The following is an 18,006-nucleotide window of genomic DNA, read 5'->3' as shown; positions in this document are numbered from 1 at the left end:
TGTAATAATTCACAATGCTGCTTAGTTTTATATCAGCAGCCAGACCACTGTAAATATGTCTCATAAATATTTGATATGTCAAATTTACTACACTATTTAAAAAGCACTTTGAGCTAGAACATGTATGAAAGCTACTGTATATATAAATACTGTGTGTGTGTGTGTGTGTGTGTGTGTGTGTGTGTGTGTGTACGTGCGTGTGTGTGTGTCAGCTGACACTGTTGTTTAACATCACAGATGATGGGGTGTTTTGTCTTGAGCGCAAACGGTTTATTCTTTTTCAGATCGTTTGATGTGATTTGACGTGACGTTCATGCGGCGGCTCTTCTCTGTCATTTCAGTCGTTGAATGTAATAAGTGATCAGAATAATGTTGTGTTTCTTCTAATATTTGCTGATATGAATAGACAGCCTCTCTCTCTCTCTCTGTGTGTGTGTGTGTGTGTGTAGTGTTTGGTAGTGTAGGTCATGTATGTACACAGGCTGGCGATCCGAGTGTGTGTGTAGTGTAGTGTAGGTCATGTACACAGGCTGTTGATCCGAGTGTGTGTGTGTGTGTGTGTGTGTGTGTGTGTGTGTGTGTGTAGTGTGTGTGTAGTGTGTGTGTGTGTGTGTGTGTGTGTGTGTGTGTGTGTGTAGTGTAGTGTAGGTCATGTACACAGGCTGTTGATCCGAGTGTGTGTGTGTGTGTGTGTGTGTAGTGTGTGTGTGTGTGTGTGTGTGTGTGTGTGTGTGTAGTGTAGTGTAGGTAATGTACACAGGCTGTTGATCCGAGTGTGTGTGTGTGTGTGTGTGTGTGTGTGTGTGTGTGTGTGTAGTGTAGTGTAGGTAATGTACACAGGCTGGCGATCCGTGTGTGTGTGTGTGTGTGTGTTTAGTGTAGTGTAGGTCATGTACACAGGCTGGCGATCCGTGTGTGTGTGTGTGTGTGTGTGTGTGTGTGTGTGTCCGTGGACTTTGCATTGGGGGGTGATTTCTAAAACAGGGCCAAACAGCAGCGATGAACTGTTCAATCTCAGCAACCACAGGAAGCATGTTTATGTTTATGTTTAGAAGGCGATGGTTCATGAACTCTTAGAACTGTATAATCCATAACAATTTGTTTTAATCTGTTGGATTATTTCAAATATTTGATTCCTAATGAAATTTGACTCAAATAATGTGGAATCAAATAAAGTATATAAAATGTGTGTGTATGTGAGAGAGAGAGAGAGAGCGTGCGTGCGTGCGTGCGTGCGTGTGTGTGTGTGTGTGTGTGCTGTTGGCAGTCTCTCTCTGTTGTGACCTTGGTGTGCTGTGAGACCCACAGGGCAGCTTCTGTCTCTGGTTTCGACAAACCCGCGTCCTTCATCTCTCGTCTCACTCAGCGCCGTCTCACTGAACGCTTCTCTTCAATGACGAACATCGGCCTTCAGGAGGACCGACCTGATGATGATGCGCTCTCGAGACGATCTCAACGCCTCCTGACCTCACATCACATGCATGAGGCCATTCAGGGCCTGAATTTCATTTCGGAAAACTTTTCAACATCTTTCTTTAAGAATAATGTCCAGTCAAACCACACATTATTCAGACACCAGATATAATTTTTTCTATTGTTTCACTAGTGTGTTCAGGACACTATAGTTCATTTATGTAAGTGAGGAGAGCAAAATAAAGTAAACTGTGACATATTATACCCAAATATTCTTCATACAGTGACTACCAGTGACATTAATACAAATGTGGGACCAAAAATGATTGGGACACTTTGACCTGATCATGTTTTGCTGAAGTGTTTTGTCTTTAATTGCTAATGCTCTTTTTACACACAGACTGAACAAAATGAAGCTTTGCTTGGTGATTGGTTGAGCTAAACTGGTATTATCTAATTGTGTAGTTAAATTTAACAGCTGACAGATATTCAACATAATTCATGTGTGAGACAGTCTAACAGAAGGACGGACAAAACCAGTCAAATATCAACTGAGTTCTGCTCATATTTTATTACCATTTTCTAAACTATAGCGAATAAACTGTGATAATGTGAGAAATGTTGAAGGTGTCTGAATAAGTTTTGGTTTGGCTGTATATATCAGCCCTGTGTGCAACAATAATTCATATTTAAAAGCACAGAAGAGCTTCCGGCAGCCTGTACACTCCCAAACTTCCCATGATTCCCTGCACCGAGAGCACAAACACCCGTTTCAGAGCCTCTGCTTGATACAGCAACTCACTGTTTATCTTAAAGAACACACCGTACGCCAGTTTCTGTCCAACACAACTTTAACACTCTGTTAACAACCACTGGCTCAGTTTCATATAATCCATCCATCAAATATGTATGAAACGTTTCTTTTATCCTCACTGCATTGATTCCAGCAAACACGTCTCCTGTTACGGCTCGTTTGGGTCTTTGATTCGGCGCCGCAGGTCCAAATTTCTCTTTTTCATGTGAGTTTAGAGAAATATGATCCCAAAAACAGGCCAAATAACCCAAACTAGGATATTTACTGTGAAGAAGATGAATCCTATTTTTAGCTATTAAGCTTTTTTACATTATGATATTATTATGTTCACGAGTTCCTCAGTCTCCAGATTTTCAATACTGTACATTCATATGGTTTTCTCATTATTTCTTTACTGTTTTTTTGTTGTTACAGTAATTAATTGCTATTAATTCTATTCTAATTAACATAAATCACATTGCAGCAAATATTACCATGATGTTTATGAATTTGCTCAGTTGTCATGAATATAATGTCTTGATGGATGTAAAACAGGCTTGATTTTCATGATGGCAAATGTCAATTATTTTACCCGAAGCGCAGAGAGAGAGATGCGAGCTGAAGTGGTTCTTGACGTGTGCTGTGAGATTCACCCAGATATGAGGAGTGTGTGTGTGTGTGTGTGTGTGTGTGTGTGTGTGTGTGTGTGTGTGTGTGTGTGTGTGTGTGTAACGCCGCTCAGGTCGACCGCTGCTGGTGAATGTCTGGATTAGATCCTGTATCCCAGAGTTCCTGGAGTTACAGAGTCTTACTGCAGGATCCTCACTGATACTCGTACTGGACTGACTGTGTGTGTGTGTGTGTGTGTGTGTGTGTGTGTGTGTGAGAGAGAGAAGGAAAGAGTGTGTGTGTTTGAGAGTATCTCTGTGTGTGTGTGTGTGTGTGTGTGTGTGTGTGTGTGTGTGTGTGTGTGTGTGTGTGTGAGAGAGAGAGAGAGAGAGAGAGAGAGAGAGTGAGAGAGAGAGAGAGAGAGAGTGTGTGTGTGTGTGAGAGAAGAGAGTATCTGTGTGAGTGTGTGTGTGAGAGAGAGAGAGTATCTGTGTGTGTGTGTGTGAGTGTATCTGTGTGAGAGTGTGTGTGTGTGTGTGTGTGTGTGAGTGAGTGTGTGTATGAGAGAGAGAGAGAGAGAGAGAGAGAGAGAGAGAGAGAGAGAGAGAGAGAGAGAGAGAGGGAGTGTGAGTGTGAGTATCTGTGTGTGTGTGAGAGAGAGAGGGTGTGTATCTGTGTGAGAGTGAGTGAGTGTGTGTGTGTGTGTGTGTGTGTGTGTGAGAGAGAGTATCTCTGTGTGTTGTACCAACCTGAAAATTTGAGCTAAAGAGAATTTTTGAAAAATCAGATTTTAATGAAAAAATTTAATAAAAATGAAAATATATTTTTGTAATTTCAAACTCTTTCTGTATTTCCCCACACTAGCAGTTTGAGCTGTACTAGTAAATCTGTTTCCTACACAGAGAGCGTGACCAGGACGGCTACTGACTGACTTCCCTTAAATGGGGTTTTACTTGATTGTCATTTTCTCTTCAGGTTCGGTGTTGTTGATCTCGTTGGAGAGAGCAGACGCCACACACACTCTACACTCGACTCCTCCAGCGGAATATAATATATGTGTAATGGAGACACACTCCTGATCTCACCTCTTCCAGTGCGTGTGGGAACGCAGAGAAATATTGGATTTTTATTAGAGTAGCAGTGAAATCTCTCCTCCTCTGTGGCCCTCGTGGACAGGCGTAGAGGAGATAGACTGAGATGGAGGGAGTGTGTGATGGAGGAGGCCCAGAGGAGTGTGTGGGATCGGCTCATCCATCACTGTCAGCGAGGGAGAAGCGTGCGCGAGTACAACCGGCCTTCTGACTGACTGACAGGAGCTGTCAATCATTCCTGCAGCTCCACCCACTTCTCATTCGCTGACATATAGATGTGACAAAGTCATCTAGACTTAAGAGTCAAAGAAACACAAGAACTTTACTAACAGTGACATGACCTAGACAGAAATGATGAGGGGGGCGTTTCTGAAGCCCAAAGTGGGCGGAGCCGGCCGTCGCCATCTTGGATTAGCTGAGGTGACGTTACGCTAACACACAGCAGACAAACGGCTAGTAGTGACATCAGCGGCAATCCACCTGTCACTCAAGTGGCCACGCACTTAATTATGCAGAACTCTAAGGCTTAATATCATTTAAACTGATGAGTTATAAAAAAAATTCACCCCCTCATAGTTTTCATGAAGGACAAAATTAGCATTATAGACCAAAACCACTTTTTGCACCAGACTGTAAACATGTTTTTTTCTGCTGTAAAGTTGGGCATTTTAACATGGGGGTTTATGGGATTGACAGCCTGTCTCTAGTGGCCAGTGGATGAACTGCAGTTTAAGTCTCTTCCGTGTTGGATTCAAGAGAGACTGGAAGGTTGCCGCTTGATATAGACACTTTTTTGGAGTGTCTTTTTAAAATATTTGTTGTTATAGGCACGTTTTATATTGATTACAATCATTTGTTTAGATTATGCACGTGAGAGATTAGTTTCGATGTGTTTGAACTTTCGTAATATGCCTGTCCAAACTCATGCTTTCTAGGTAGGGAGCTGACTAGGCTTTGAGACAGCCCATGTGTAGCACTACTAGCTAATAGAGGGTATGTGTGTGACGTCATGTGACTGCAGTTACACACACTGAGTGGCAGAAACACTGAGTGACAGCATTTGTTTTCAGTGTGAATGCCACGAAAAAAACACACGAAATGCATCTAAAACGGGAAAGAGCTTTGAGATTGACTGTATAAATAGATTTGACCAGAAATCTGAGGTATATTTTTACAGACTGATGAAAGATACAGAACAGAGAAGCAAATTAATCACTGCGATTCACAGAAACAACTGGATCCAGGCAGAGAAAGCCAGATTTACAGTTTACATTTTGTCTCAATATTCTGAATTATGGGGTAAAATCACACCATATATCGTATTGAAACTCATCAATTAAATATTTACCATCGTATATTCTGCATAATTGGACGTTTTTAAATAAACACTGACAAAAAGCTACACCAGTTTTAGAGCTGGATGATATGATGATATATATAACACTGATATGAGTGATCACATGGATTTAGACCTATATTATATTTATATAACGTGTTCACAGGCAAATGTGCTTTATGCATTTCCCCGGCGTTGAAATCAGGCTCATATAAATGTCAGGAAACACGATTCCTGCTTCATGTCAATATCCATGATCACTGGATCTGTGGTGAGTTGTAAGGAACACTATATCCAGTCCAACCTTTAGTTTAAACTGATAATCGTTTGTTTTACTGGCGTTTTCACAGTTTCCTCTATTAACCCTCTGGAGTCTGAGCGTTTTTTTGGGCCCTGGGGGTGTTCTGACATGCCCTGACATTTGTGCTTTTTTCAGTTGCTTATAAACATATTAATGGCAAAGGTGTAAATTCACTCTATATAGCACAAACAGGACTACAATAATATGTGAGCCACATGTATGTACATGTTTTCATTTTTGAGAGAATAATGTTTATGCGTGGTTATCGAAAAAACTAAAAATTAAAATTTTTGAAATAAGACCACAAAACACATACTAAATATGTGGCAATAAGACTTTTGACTTATGGATGTCGTCACCTATAGTTTTTTCTTCAAAATTATGTGAAAATAGTCTTGCTTTATCGTTCACATAAAACCATACATTGATTTAAATTGATGTAAAACAGGTTTTGCTTGGAAAGCCAATATGCGAGGGGGCGTGAACGAGGAGTGGTTTACACCTTAGAATACACCCACTCTGCATAATGATGAGCCATTCACTCAGGTGTGACACTGACTGAGCCACAATGAAAGGACAAAAGATATATTTAGAAGAAGACTTATATTGACCATTTAAGATTTTGCTTACATCTATCTTGTAAATATGTTTTGCTATTTTATTAAAATGGTTACAATTACAACAATAATTACAATTTCAACAATATTTCAAGTGTACTCTTTCTTTGTAAAAAAAAATGATTATAGGCCCTACATTTTATCTATGTATTCATTAGTTTGAATATAACCAACATTGGCACAGCTAACATCTTAGTTGATGACTTTATTTTTGACAAAAATCGTATTTTATATATAGAAATGGCTAAACAAAAGCTTATTTGATGTGGCAGTATATTCTACAGTAAAAACTGTACCCAAATCTACTAAACAAAATGTTGTCTTTCATATTTCGTCTGACTGTAACGTTGTTTTCATGAAATATTAGGGCATATTGTTAATTTGCAGTTTAATACGTTGCTTATACAAATAGCCTACATTTTATTTCAACATTCAGTCGATGTTTACTTATCTCAGTATAGCAATACAGTTTGCTAAAACATCATCATTCATTCACACACGCGATTTAAATTTAAACTGTCTTTGCCAGCTGTGGTAAACAGCGCGCATCTGTGCCGTTTATTCATTCATAAACAGAAACCCACGTGAAGAAATTCACGTGAGAAGGAAAAAACTTACTTGTATTCCTCAGCTCTCTCCTCGATATACCCGCACTTCTGAGGGACATTTTCGATTAGTATTATTCCTCACAGCGCTGCAAGACGGTGTAAACAATGATCTAAATAAACGTGTGTGTTTTCTCGAGCTGATGTGGGCGTTCACAGGATTGCCTCAGCCATTTGCGTTTGAATAGCGCGCGCTCTCCGTGGGCGGGGCCGATTATAACGTAATGAGATGAGATGAGCTCGACTGGAATCGCTCTCTTTTAATACAGATTTCACAAGATGAGAATAATTGTTTTTTTATATAAATGACTTCATTTAAAAGAAGAGAATTCAAGCTTCATGCCTGTCTGTCTGTATGTCTGTTTGACTGAGTATTCGCTGAGTTATTGTTAATTTTCGGACGCGTTTCAGAATGGACTTCACTGGCAGAGAGAAGGCAGAACTCGCTTCGTGTTTATTTTTCTTTATTTGGCAAAAAGCACAACACTTTGTTTTTATTGTGAGTATACACAAAAATAATACACATTTAACAGAATCGATTGATGTATGAAACTCCTATGGAAAATCAAAGTCAACAGAGTATTTATGAGTTTCTTTTACACTAATAAAAAAAAAGCGAGCTGGTATCGCCGGCGATACCGTAGACCTCAGGGGGTTAACTCCAGTCACTCCGCAGCTCTTCTGCCACTCAGGCCGGCAGGACAGTGACGTCAGTGCATAACCTCTATAGTAGGAATCATTGAGCCGAGTGTGTATCTGTGTGTATGATGTGTCTTTCACTCACAGAGAAATGAGTCTGAACCCATTTGTCTTCATGACACCGTTTTTCTCATCATGACCCGATGATAAATGTGTAAATGACAGTGACGGCAGATAAGCAGGAAATATGGTGTGGAAAATCCTCTGATCCACATGCTCTCAATGAAACTGGTGTAAGAAAGCCTGATGTACAACACTGAGAGTTGTGTAAAGTCAGTGTTAAGCCGTCTAATCGCATTAATATTCAGGTAGAAGCACAAAACTCATTACAGCACTTGTGAAAGCGCTGGCCATCAGCATGTGCCGCCACACGGTCCTCGTCCCAATGCTTTATTCACGCTGGAAGTCAAATATGTACCCAGGAAAGCATGAGGATAGCGAGGAGCGAATGCTGAATGAAAACACACACATCTGTATTCCAGCAGCTTCCGCTGGACTCACAGAAGCTGAGAGGAGATGTTTGAGGGAAAGATGGGCAGAACTGTTAAATATTACATCCTAGGATCAGCATCTAATGCCAGGGTTGGAGAACAGACCCGTGTGGGACAGTAGAAATGAGCTGAAACTTTACTGATTACTAATAGGACTCATTTTGGTTTGGATGCGGCGTGTGTACTAAATACTAGCACTTACCTTTTCTATTCAATACTATTTGACATGTTACAACAGGTGTGTGTAACTATTTGACAACTCTTAAAGTGACAACAGCCTAATATTCTTTGGATAAAAGCGTCTGCTAAATTATTAAATGTAAATGTGTGTCCAACCCTTTTAGGTTGCTGAGCGTCTTTGCGATTTTACAACAGCTTCAAAGGTCACCCACACAATCATATTCATAATGCATTAATGCTTTGAGTTATATTTTAACTCAGTTGTCAAAGTGAAGCTGCTCCTGCACTGATGCCAAATTCATTCATTTGATGCAACGTTTGCTTTCTGCCCATTCCAATGAAAAGTATTTAAGTCACTAGATTATTTAGTCCCCCTGTAGTCAGATATTTGATCCCTTAAAACTCATCTTTGATCACTAAAATTACATATGTAAAAGTTTTTTCCTTGAAATGTTTTTCTTCGTGCCTTAAAATATCTTGAATGTAACTCGACACCCTCGCCTCATTTAGTATGCGCGGTTCTATGACTATGCAAATTCACCCCGCCTCCACTCACTCACTCAGCTCAGAGATCCACTGGTTGACGATCACACGTTGATCTGATTGGTTACAAGGTAGTTTGTGACGTCAGAAACACCAGCGATTTCAAAGCGTGTGTTTGAGACTGTCTTTGGTTCACTGCAGTTTTAAGGAGGAAATACTCAGCAATGGTGTCGACTTATGAATTTACACATGGTTTGTCTTAAAGCATATTTAAAAAAATTACCACAGGGGGATTTACAAAGTGATTACTGTATGTAATAAAAACATTTTGCCTTTTAATTTTCAGAAAAACAATTTGTGTATTTGTTATTTGTTGCAAAAGAAAATGAGATTTTGAACAAATTGACCCCACATAGATCCATGTGAGATTTAAGAATCTCTATTTCCAACTATTTTTGAGTTTTATTTTAAACAGTTCCATTTTGCAGCAATGTTTATTTCAAGCAAAAAATTTGTACATTTTTTACAGTACTAAAAAAGTTAAAACATCTTTATCAAAAACGAACTGACATAGAAATGTAAATTTTGTATTTAAATTTTTTTGCATTTTAAAAGATTTTAATTCTTTTTTTTTTTATCTGACTCCAATTTTTACTCCATATTAGAATGATTTGTGAAGGATCATGTGAAAACATAGAAAACAGTTGATTTACATTGGAATAATATTTCACTATTTTGAATCAAATAAATGCATAATTTCAAACTTTTTCCTGGATGATGCGCTCGGCCGTCTGCAATCTCACGATTCTGTGTTTCTCTCGCAGATCTCAGGAAAACCTTTGACCAGGAGCCTCTGGGAAAGGAAGTGTCTCTTGAACAGGAAGTGCTTCTCCAGTGCCGCCCGCCTGAAGGAGTTCCTGCTGCTGAGGTACGGGTTTATTCGTCTCCACACATAGACTGTAAAAAAGATGGACGATACCCCTTCACTCTATTCCATTGGTGAAAAGTAGGGATGTGACGGTGATGATATTTTCCCGCCGGTTAATCCACGTATAACATGTTTTTTTTTAAATCGCTAATTTGAAGGCGAGAGTAAAATGTACGCGTCTGTACGGGCATTCATAATGATGCGGAGCACAGCGAGCGTTTTTCAGGAGTAATGAACTGAAAACTCCTTCTGCTTGCTCCGCATCCGTAGACACGTCCGGCCGGTTCTGAACACTGGTAACACCAACTATCGTTGCAAGCCTAGTGAAAAGTGAAGCCGCCAAAGTCCTAATATGGTGCTGACATCTTGCGCTGATGTGGGACCTGATTCTGCGCAGTAGTGAAGTGGAGTCACGATATCAAGGCCCCGCCCTCACACTCACACACACACACACACACTCTCGCAGAAACCGTTGGTACAGTCACTGCAGGACAACTCATTATGTCAGTGTGAAATAAACAGTTATGGACATGTAGAAATAAAAAGCTGAAGCTCCAAATCTCTTTCTGAAAATCCCCCAAAAAGTCTGTTGGTGCCTCAATGATACTTCGTTTAGAGGAGCTGTCAATCATGACGTCATATTCACGTTTTTATAGCATCAAATGTGACCCTGGACCACAAAACCAGTCACATGGGTCCATTTTTTGAAATTGAGAGCTGAATAAATAAGCTTTCCATTGATGTATGGTTTGTTAGGATAGGACCATATGGCTGAGATACAACTATTGGAAAATCTGGAATCTGAGGGTGCAGAAAAATCTAAACATTGAGAAAATTTCCTTTAAAATTGTTCATTTATGTTGGCGATTGTGCAGCATTCACTCACAAAAATACATGTTTTATATATTTACAGTAAGAAATTTACAAAATATTTTCATGGAACATGATCTTTACTGAATATCCTAATGATTTTTGGCATAAAAGAAAAATCTATAATTTTGACCCATACAATGTGTTGTTGGCTATTGCCACAGATATACCCGTGCGACTCGAGACTGGTGACGTGATCCAGGGTCACAAATAACTAACTAAGATAAACACTTAAACTTACATCAGCGTGATAAAAACGACCTAAAATGACTGAAAACATCTTCGGAAAAAATGTGTTCGAAGTGTAATTTGATTGTTTAGTTTCCATCCATGGTTTATGATCTACACTGGGACCAATACTGTGGGCGATCGAGACTCTCTGGCTTCACTTTTCAGGACTTGATCTCCACACACCAGCACTCTCCTGATGAGTTTTATATCCAATTAGAGATTAACGTTTGTTACAGGGGCCAAAGCAAAGGTAAACTCCTGGCCGACTGATGTGTAGATAACTCAATCACCTCGACTAAATGTCAGACTTCGTTCAGAAACATTTACCTCAGCGGCCACCTGTTAATTCCTATTTAGCTACACGGGACATATTGATTCGGCCATCGATTTTAGCCGGACTGGGCTGTCAGACAAACTCGTCCTAAAGTTCTAGCTAAACAGGATTAATAGATGGCAGCTGTAAAGGATTTTCTCAAAGCATCCAGTCTTTTCCCCTTTAAATCGTCCATCTTTACAGTAACAAAGAGTAGGATGCAACAATTTGATGCAAATCCGCAAGCGAAACCTCCTCCAGGCAGGCTTAACAAACTCAATGGACAGATTTCGGAGGAGGGTTTAACGTGAACGCCTCGGGCTGTTTTTCCCGCTCTTTTAATCATCTTAACACTTGTAATGTCGACCACCATTAACTTGAGACTATCTTTAGCTCGCTCGCGTTGACGTTGAGGGCGTGGGCATGTTAAATAACACCCCGGATGTTTGCAGGAGGATGGGAATGTTGTGTTATGGATGCGCACGTGCTCGTTGTCAAAAAAAGGAAATTGCAGGATTGCTGGGATATGGTGGAGAAGTGTGAGCGTTTGGTCGTGTGCAGATAAGAGCGTCTTTCATTCAGCGCTGCTGCTTTATAGACTCGGGTTTGGATGTTTGCTAAAGGCCATCAAATGCTTCTGAAAGATCACAGAATGAACATTTGGCTTGTTTGTGGCCACAGGGAAATAGTTTATTTCCTGTTTGGGCTGAAAAAAAAAAGACGTATATGTGAGTTGTGAGTTATGAATGCTCTCAGAAATGAGATGTATGGATGCATATGGGTTTAAAAAGTCAATTAATATCTAGTAATATTATCTGTTCAACTCTATCAGATGAGAACTGAGCTGAGCTGAATAATGAAATTTACTTTGCAACATTTACAATTTACTCTATTGGACTGAATTAAATCATCATTGAACCGGGGTTAATATCGTAAACGTAAATCGTTCACTGAAATAAAGCTAAAATATAATGTAAATATTAGTCAGAAAAAATGTAACCATAAAATTTGAAATGTTGCCTTGGCAATAAACTGTCTAAATAGCAATATTAAAAATGACAAAAGCACATAATGGAATAACTTTAACATAAAACTAATGTTAAAACTAAAAGTAAGATGAAAACTAGAAATATAAAAATAAAAGCTAATTCAAAATATTAATAACTATAATAATGAGCTGAATAATGACACTATTGTCTTCGGTAGAGCTGCTTATTGCTGAATTGAATTTGTTTCATAATTGATGAATTTTGCAACTTATTGTCCTGTTTATTACGGCTATGAAACCACGTTTTTAATAATCGAAAGAACCTTTTGTGGAATCAATGGAAAGATTCCACAGATGTTCTTCATGGAACCATCGATGCCAATAAAGAGGCTTTATTTTTAAGAGTGTAGAAATAAATGTGACTTGACATGGATATGTGATATTATCGGCCTAGTGAATGAATGTAAAATGTGTGGCTGAGCATCACGTTTTTTTTTTATCAGCTGGATCTGAAGTAAAAAGCTCTTTGAATGACCGTCTAGCGACGCTTAAGCAAACATGAGTGAGCATTCTGGGTCAGATCAGAGCGGTCTCTCCAGGGAGCGTGTTGATTGGCTGAGAGCGTTTCCTTTGATTCGGCTCTGAAAGGAGCCGCGCTTGACCTGGAAAAGCCCAGTTAAGTGAGCAGAAGTTCATTGCAGGTGGAAATGCTGACAGAACAAATGGGCCGCAATCAGAAGGGAGCCGTTTCCCATCAATTCCACAAACTCAGGGAGCGATTTCTTCTTTTAGAGGAGCGCGGGCCTGGATCAGCACAACAGCACACTTTGGCAGCGGAAAGATCTCGCATTAAAAGCAATTTGTGTTTGGAGAAACTGTACATCACAGATGGCGCCGCTTCGTTTCACTTGGCATATTTTGCTGAAGTTATTTTCCGTCTTCCATCAATTGTTTGTGCCGTTATGTTGTTCAGCTCAAACATGATTAGATCTGAGCTGATGCCATCATATATTAATATATCTCTGTTCTGTCTCTTTCCTTCTATCGCATTAACACTTGTATTGATATTAGTGAGTGCATTCATATGATAATCTGCATCAAATTTCAATTCTTATTTTTTGTGAGTTTATATTTGTCTACATTGTAAAAAAAACACTTTATTATACGGTTCATTTGTTAGCATGAACTAACCCTGAACAACAGCATTTCTTAATCTTAGATCTCAGTATTTACTGATGAATTGTTAAGATCTGCCAACATTAGTTGAACTAACATGAACATTTTTATTAACTAACATTTCTACAGCATTTATTAGCCTTTGTTAAATGCATTAGCTAATGTCAACACATCAAGAGTTGCTGAACATACAATTTCACTCTTTCTACTTCAAAATTGCATGTTTAATTCAGCCGTTACTTTGTAATTAATTGTAAAATTGGTTGAAAATATGAGTTATTTCAGTGTACAAAGCTAATCTCGGTCATGTCAGCATGTCTCTTTAGGGTTATAGACACATGTCTCAGTGTGTCCGAATGTTCAGCCGGTCGTGATGCGTGTCGGATCGCATCAAAGCTCTTCTCTGTCTCCCTGTGTTGTGCGGAGGAAGGATTCAGGCACGTAATGAGAAGAATAACAAGTCAGGAATGAAATTACATGGATCACACAATGCAATAAGAGCTCTTTCTCTCTTGGAGAGTGTAAATATGACGCTCACCGTGAGCCTCGGGTCTGCTGTTAATGACATAAAATAACCAACCGGCCTTCTGGGTAATTACATCCAGAGAGAGAGAGAGAGAGAGAGAGAGAGAGAGAGCGTACGTGCAAATAAAATAACACAATTCAATTTATTTCAGTCCATTTTGTGATTAAAAACCTGCTGAAGTATCAGTGTTTGAACAGTCGCTTCTGGAAGTGCAACTCGTAATTCAGAGACGGCGATCGTGACGATAACATGACGGTGGTTCAGTGATGTTTGCTTCTGTAGAGACACAAGTGGGGTTTATCTTTCCTCTCAGAGAAACTTTAATGGCTGAATCCCCAGTGAAGAACCACACTAGCACCATCATCCTGAGATGTGGAAATCTGGTGAAAACCACTCCCATGATGCATTGCAATCATGCACACAATTCTATACACTTTCATTCAAAAGTTTGGGGTCAGGAAGATTGCAATGTTTTTGAAAATGTATTTATTTGATCACAAATACAGTAAAAATAGTGAAATATGATTATAATGTAAAACAGCTGTGAATATGAATAAAGTGTCATTTATTTTCCTGTGCAATTTTCAGCATCATTACTCCAGTCTTCAGTGTCACATGATCCCTCAGAAATCATTCTAATATGATGATTTGGTGATCAAGAAACATTTATGATTATTATCAGCGTTGAAAATAGTTCATTTTTTGTGGAAACCGTCATAAATTTTATTTTTCAGGATTCTTTGATGAATAGAAAGTTCAAAAGAACAGCATTTATTTGAAATATATAGATCTTTTGTGACATTTATCAATTTACTGTCACTTTTGATCAATTTAATGTGAGCTATTCTGAATAAAAGCGTTAATTATTTCCAAAAAAATCCCCAAACTTTTGAACTATAGTGTATATATGTGTATATTTTCTTTATGCTGTAAGTCAGTGGGCCTAGTTGTATATTGGACGATCATTCATGATTTGCATACATCATTCAAGAGATGAGAATGAGTTTTTTTCTTCAGATCATTTTTTTCTTTTAACAACGTTGTGATTCATCTCAGATCTGGTTAGTTTGGCTCTTTATTGAAGAGTTTATTAAATCCCTGTGGACTGAATGAATGTTAAAAATGTTCTAGAGAAGTGGGCGGTCGCTGTCACACTCTCTTCAGGAGCGTCGTGAGCGGTGGGCTGTTATGGGAGGTGTGTGTGTGTGTGTGTGATAGAGTCAGTGTTCATCAGTCTCACCGCAGTGAACGTCAGGTGTGTGTTCGGCTCCACCACTGACAGCCAGACGACGCTCACGCTTACCTCACCGCTAGAGTAAAGAAACACATCCATTACCCAGATTAACTGTGGAAACACAAACGTCACTGTCGCCTTCCTGTCTGTTTCTTTTGCTCAGGCCAGAGGCACAGATTTAAAAAATACGTTTATATTAGGGGTGTAACAATATATCGCAATACAAAAATGCAATGATATGTATCGTGTATAATACACCCTAAAGAAGATTTCTGTGTGATGAAAAAAGTTTTCGGAGTTTTAGTGTCAGTACTACATTAAACTGCTATATATAATGTTTAATATAATGTATAATAATGCAATGGGGAATATTTGTGGGTCCTGATAATGCCCAATATCTGATGTTACCAGTAAAATGTGGCCTACATTATACATTATTTTAAATATATCTAGTCAGTGACAGAGATCAAGCTTGTTTGTCTAAAATAATCCTGTTTTCAGCTTCAGAATCATGAATATTGTTATTCTGGAGTCTCTATTGTCCTGTGCTTTGGGTTTCAGCACCAAGTCCATCCTATTCATTTACACACACAATGTAATATCAAATTTAGCATTTTAATCAACAGTACATTTTTTGTTAACCTTTCATCATATGTCTTGGAGTATCACAGTAATATCGTATCGTGAGTTCAGTATCGGGATATGTGTCGAATCGTGACACGAGAGAATTTTAACTTGCCCGATCGGACAAGTATCCTGATTAAAACGTCAATAACACAAAATAACTTGGGAATCACCAAAACGCGAGGATGATTCATTCATTCATTTAGTGTAAGTGCCGATTGATAGTGAATATTAATATAATGTACTGACGGTAACAAGGTCGTGTTGAAAGTTGAGGCTCTCACAGCCTCATAAGGAGAAATGGAAACAAATGAGTGCAGTTCACACACAGAAACTCAGTTGCAGTAAAAATGTGTTTTTATATTTATAAAACATGATACAGTTAAGCAACATCACATGACCAAGAGTGCAGAATACCATTACGACTGAAAATGTGACACTGATTTCGTACGACAGTTCAATAAAGTAAACAAGTAATTAATATAAAGTCACTTACATTTTAGATGCAACATTGACTGTTTTCATTTCAGCAGCGAAAATAGTTCCAAACGAAGAACCGTCACGCATGTTTCATTACTGAATGATTCAGCTTTTTTAACGAATCAGTTGAGTCAAAGATTCAGTGACTCATTCATAAACAACTGCCTCATTTATGAACGAATCAGCCATTTGAACGAATCGTTTGAACGAATGACTCAACGACTCGCTCATTAAGACGGTCACCCGCCGCCACCTACTGGTGGTTTAGTTTCACGTTTAAAAGTATCATTCTTTCCAACGTTTCTTATTTGTATATTCAAAAAATATTTAAAACAATCTCAGAACATTATTTAATGCAGTTGTAATTTTTCAGTGTAAATTATTTAGTTTGATTGGTAACAGCCCTATAGTGTTTTTTAATTCTAATTTAATTTATTGATAAAATGTAAGAATTTAAAATGAAAGATGAAGCATATTTAATAATAAAAAAAATGCCCTTTATAAAGGTAAACATATCGTAAATATTCATATTTAAATATGTCAAAGCTGATGAGAATATTGCTTCAGAATAAATTAGACACAAAATAATAATAATAATAATAATAATTCCAGACAAGCACATTTTTTACTCGGACAAGTGAATGACCAATTTGAGAAGCACATGAAAAGGCTAAATATCGAGCCCTGTGTGTGTGTGTGTGTGTGTGTGTGTGTGTGGATATATGTATATGTTTATATGTATATGTAAACAAAAAAGTAAAGGCTTATTTTAGTGATATATATATAACAGCGTCTGTCGTTTTAGCAGTTTTCTCAGTCTGAGTCACAGGCCTTTACATGTCTAATAGTCCCATAGCGAAGCAGACGCTTGTATCTGTTCCTCTGTGTGTGTGTGTGTGTGTGTGTGTGTGTGTGAGAGTATGCAGTGATTCTTCCATTAGTCGGGCAGACCTGCGCTATCTCTCGCTGCAGATGAAGTTCAGACTCAAAGCCACGAGCCGCTGTGTGATCCGCAGGGTTTGTCATCCGCTCCACACAAAAGGAAACACAATCTGATTATGCACCTGGATTAGGCTGTAATGTAATCTTCTATTGTCGTCCCGAGTCGCTCAAACACTTGTTTGTTTTCTCGTCCACATTCGTTCTGTGTTCTCCTCCTCACGAGCAAACCGTTGCATATTTAACCACGGCACGGTATGCATCTAATTGTTTCAAGCTTTTCTTCTTTCCTTTGACACCGTTTCTGTCGCTGAAGGATTAGCAATAAATATATTCCCTGAAAATGGAGAATGATTGTAATTACAGGCCTGATAATCTGAGATTAGCGTCTGTGGCTTTGTGTTTCTGCATTATGAGTTTGAGCCGTTCCCTCTCATCTGATTGACATTACGGCAATGATTGAAGAGACTCGAGTGGATGCTGTTCCTAAATGTGATCAAAAAATGCACGAGGGAAACGCATTATTAAAATTAAAATCGCATCTGAAATGAGTTTGTGCTGATATTAGTCTGGAATGGGAGTAATCCTGCAGTTCGTCTAGAGAGGCCAGTTGGACGGCAGCGACAGCAGAAGTTGTAAAGTTATAAACTCGGTTCTCGTCTGTTCTCGACAGATGAATCCTCAGCCTCTGTGACTCTCCTCGAACCCTCTCAAAGCCCGGATCTGGAGCGTGCCGATCGTGCCAAGCAAAGCAAACATGCTGAACATTTGTGCTGGCGCGCGCGAGGAGTCGAGCTCTGGCTGGAGGAGTCTGCGATACTGCGAACACTTTGGAGAATAGCAGAGCGGTTCGGTCATCCGAATGAATCACGAATCATGTGACGTGTGTTTCCATTCTCTGTGCGTTTGTAATGCACTAAATCATGTGCATGTTTGGAAACGGGGAAAATCACTTGTAATTTCACTTGTATATCAATGACATCACATTTGCTTAGTCGGGTGTCTGAGCTGGGAGATATAACCAACAATATTATTACATATGTACGTTTTTCAGTCAGTGAAACCATCATTTAGAATCA

At 38.9% G+C, this 18,006-nt stretch overlaps 1 protein-coding gene across 1 annotated transcript in view; it reads left to right on the top strand.

The window, feature by feature from the left end:
* unc5cb (unc-5 netrin receptor Cb) overlaps window positions 1–18,006 on the top strand; it is a 208,799-nt gene that overhangs the window by 124,331 nt on the left and 66,462 nt on the right. The window contains exon 4 of the mRNA XM_082158619.1: window positions 9,443–9,546. Within this exon, the coding sequence (XP_082014745.1) occupies window positions 9,443–9,546 (104 nt within the window). The remainder of the gene's footprint in view (window positions 1–9,442; window positions 9,547–18,006) is intronic.

Source organism: Leuciscus leuciscus (assembly GCF_965113295.1).
Source record: "Leuciscus leuciscus genome assembly, chromosome: 24".
In the NCBI taxonomy this organism is placed as follows: domain Eukaryota; kingdom Metazoa; phylum Chordata; class Actinopteri; order Cypriniformes; family Leuciscidae; genus Leuciscus; species Leuciscus leuciscus.
Note: the sequence above shows the minus strand (reverse complement) of the source record. Positions and strands in the feature narration are given on the sequence as shown.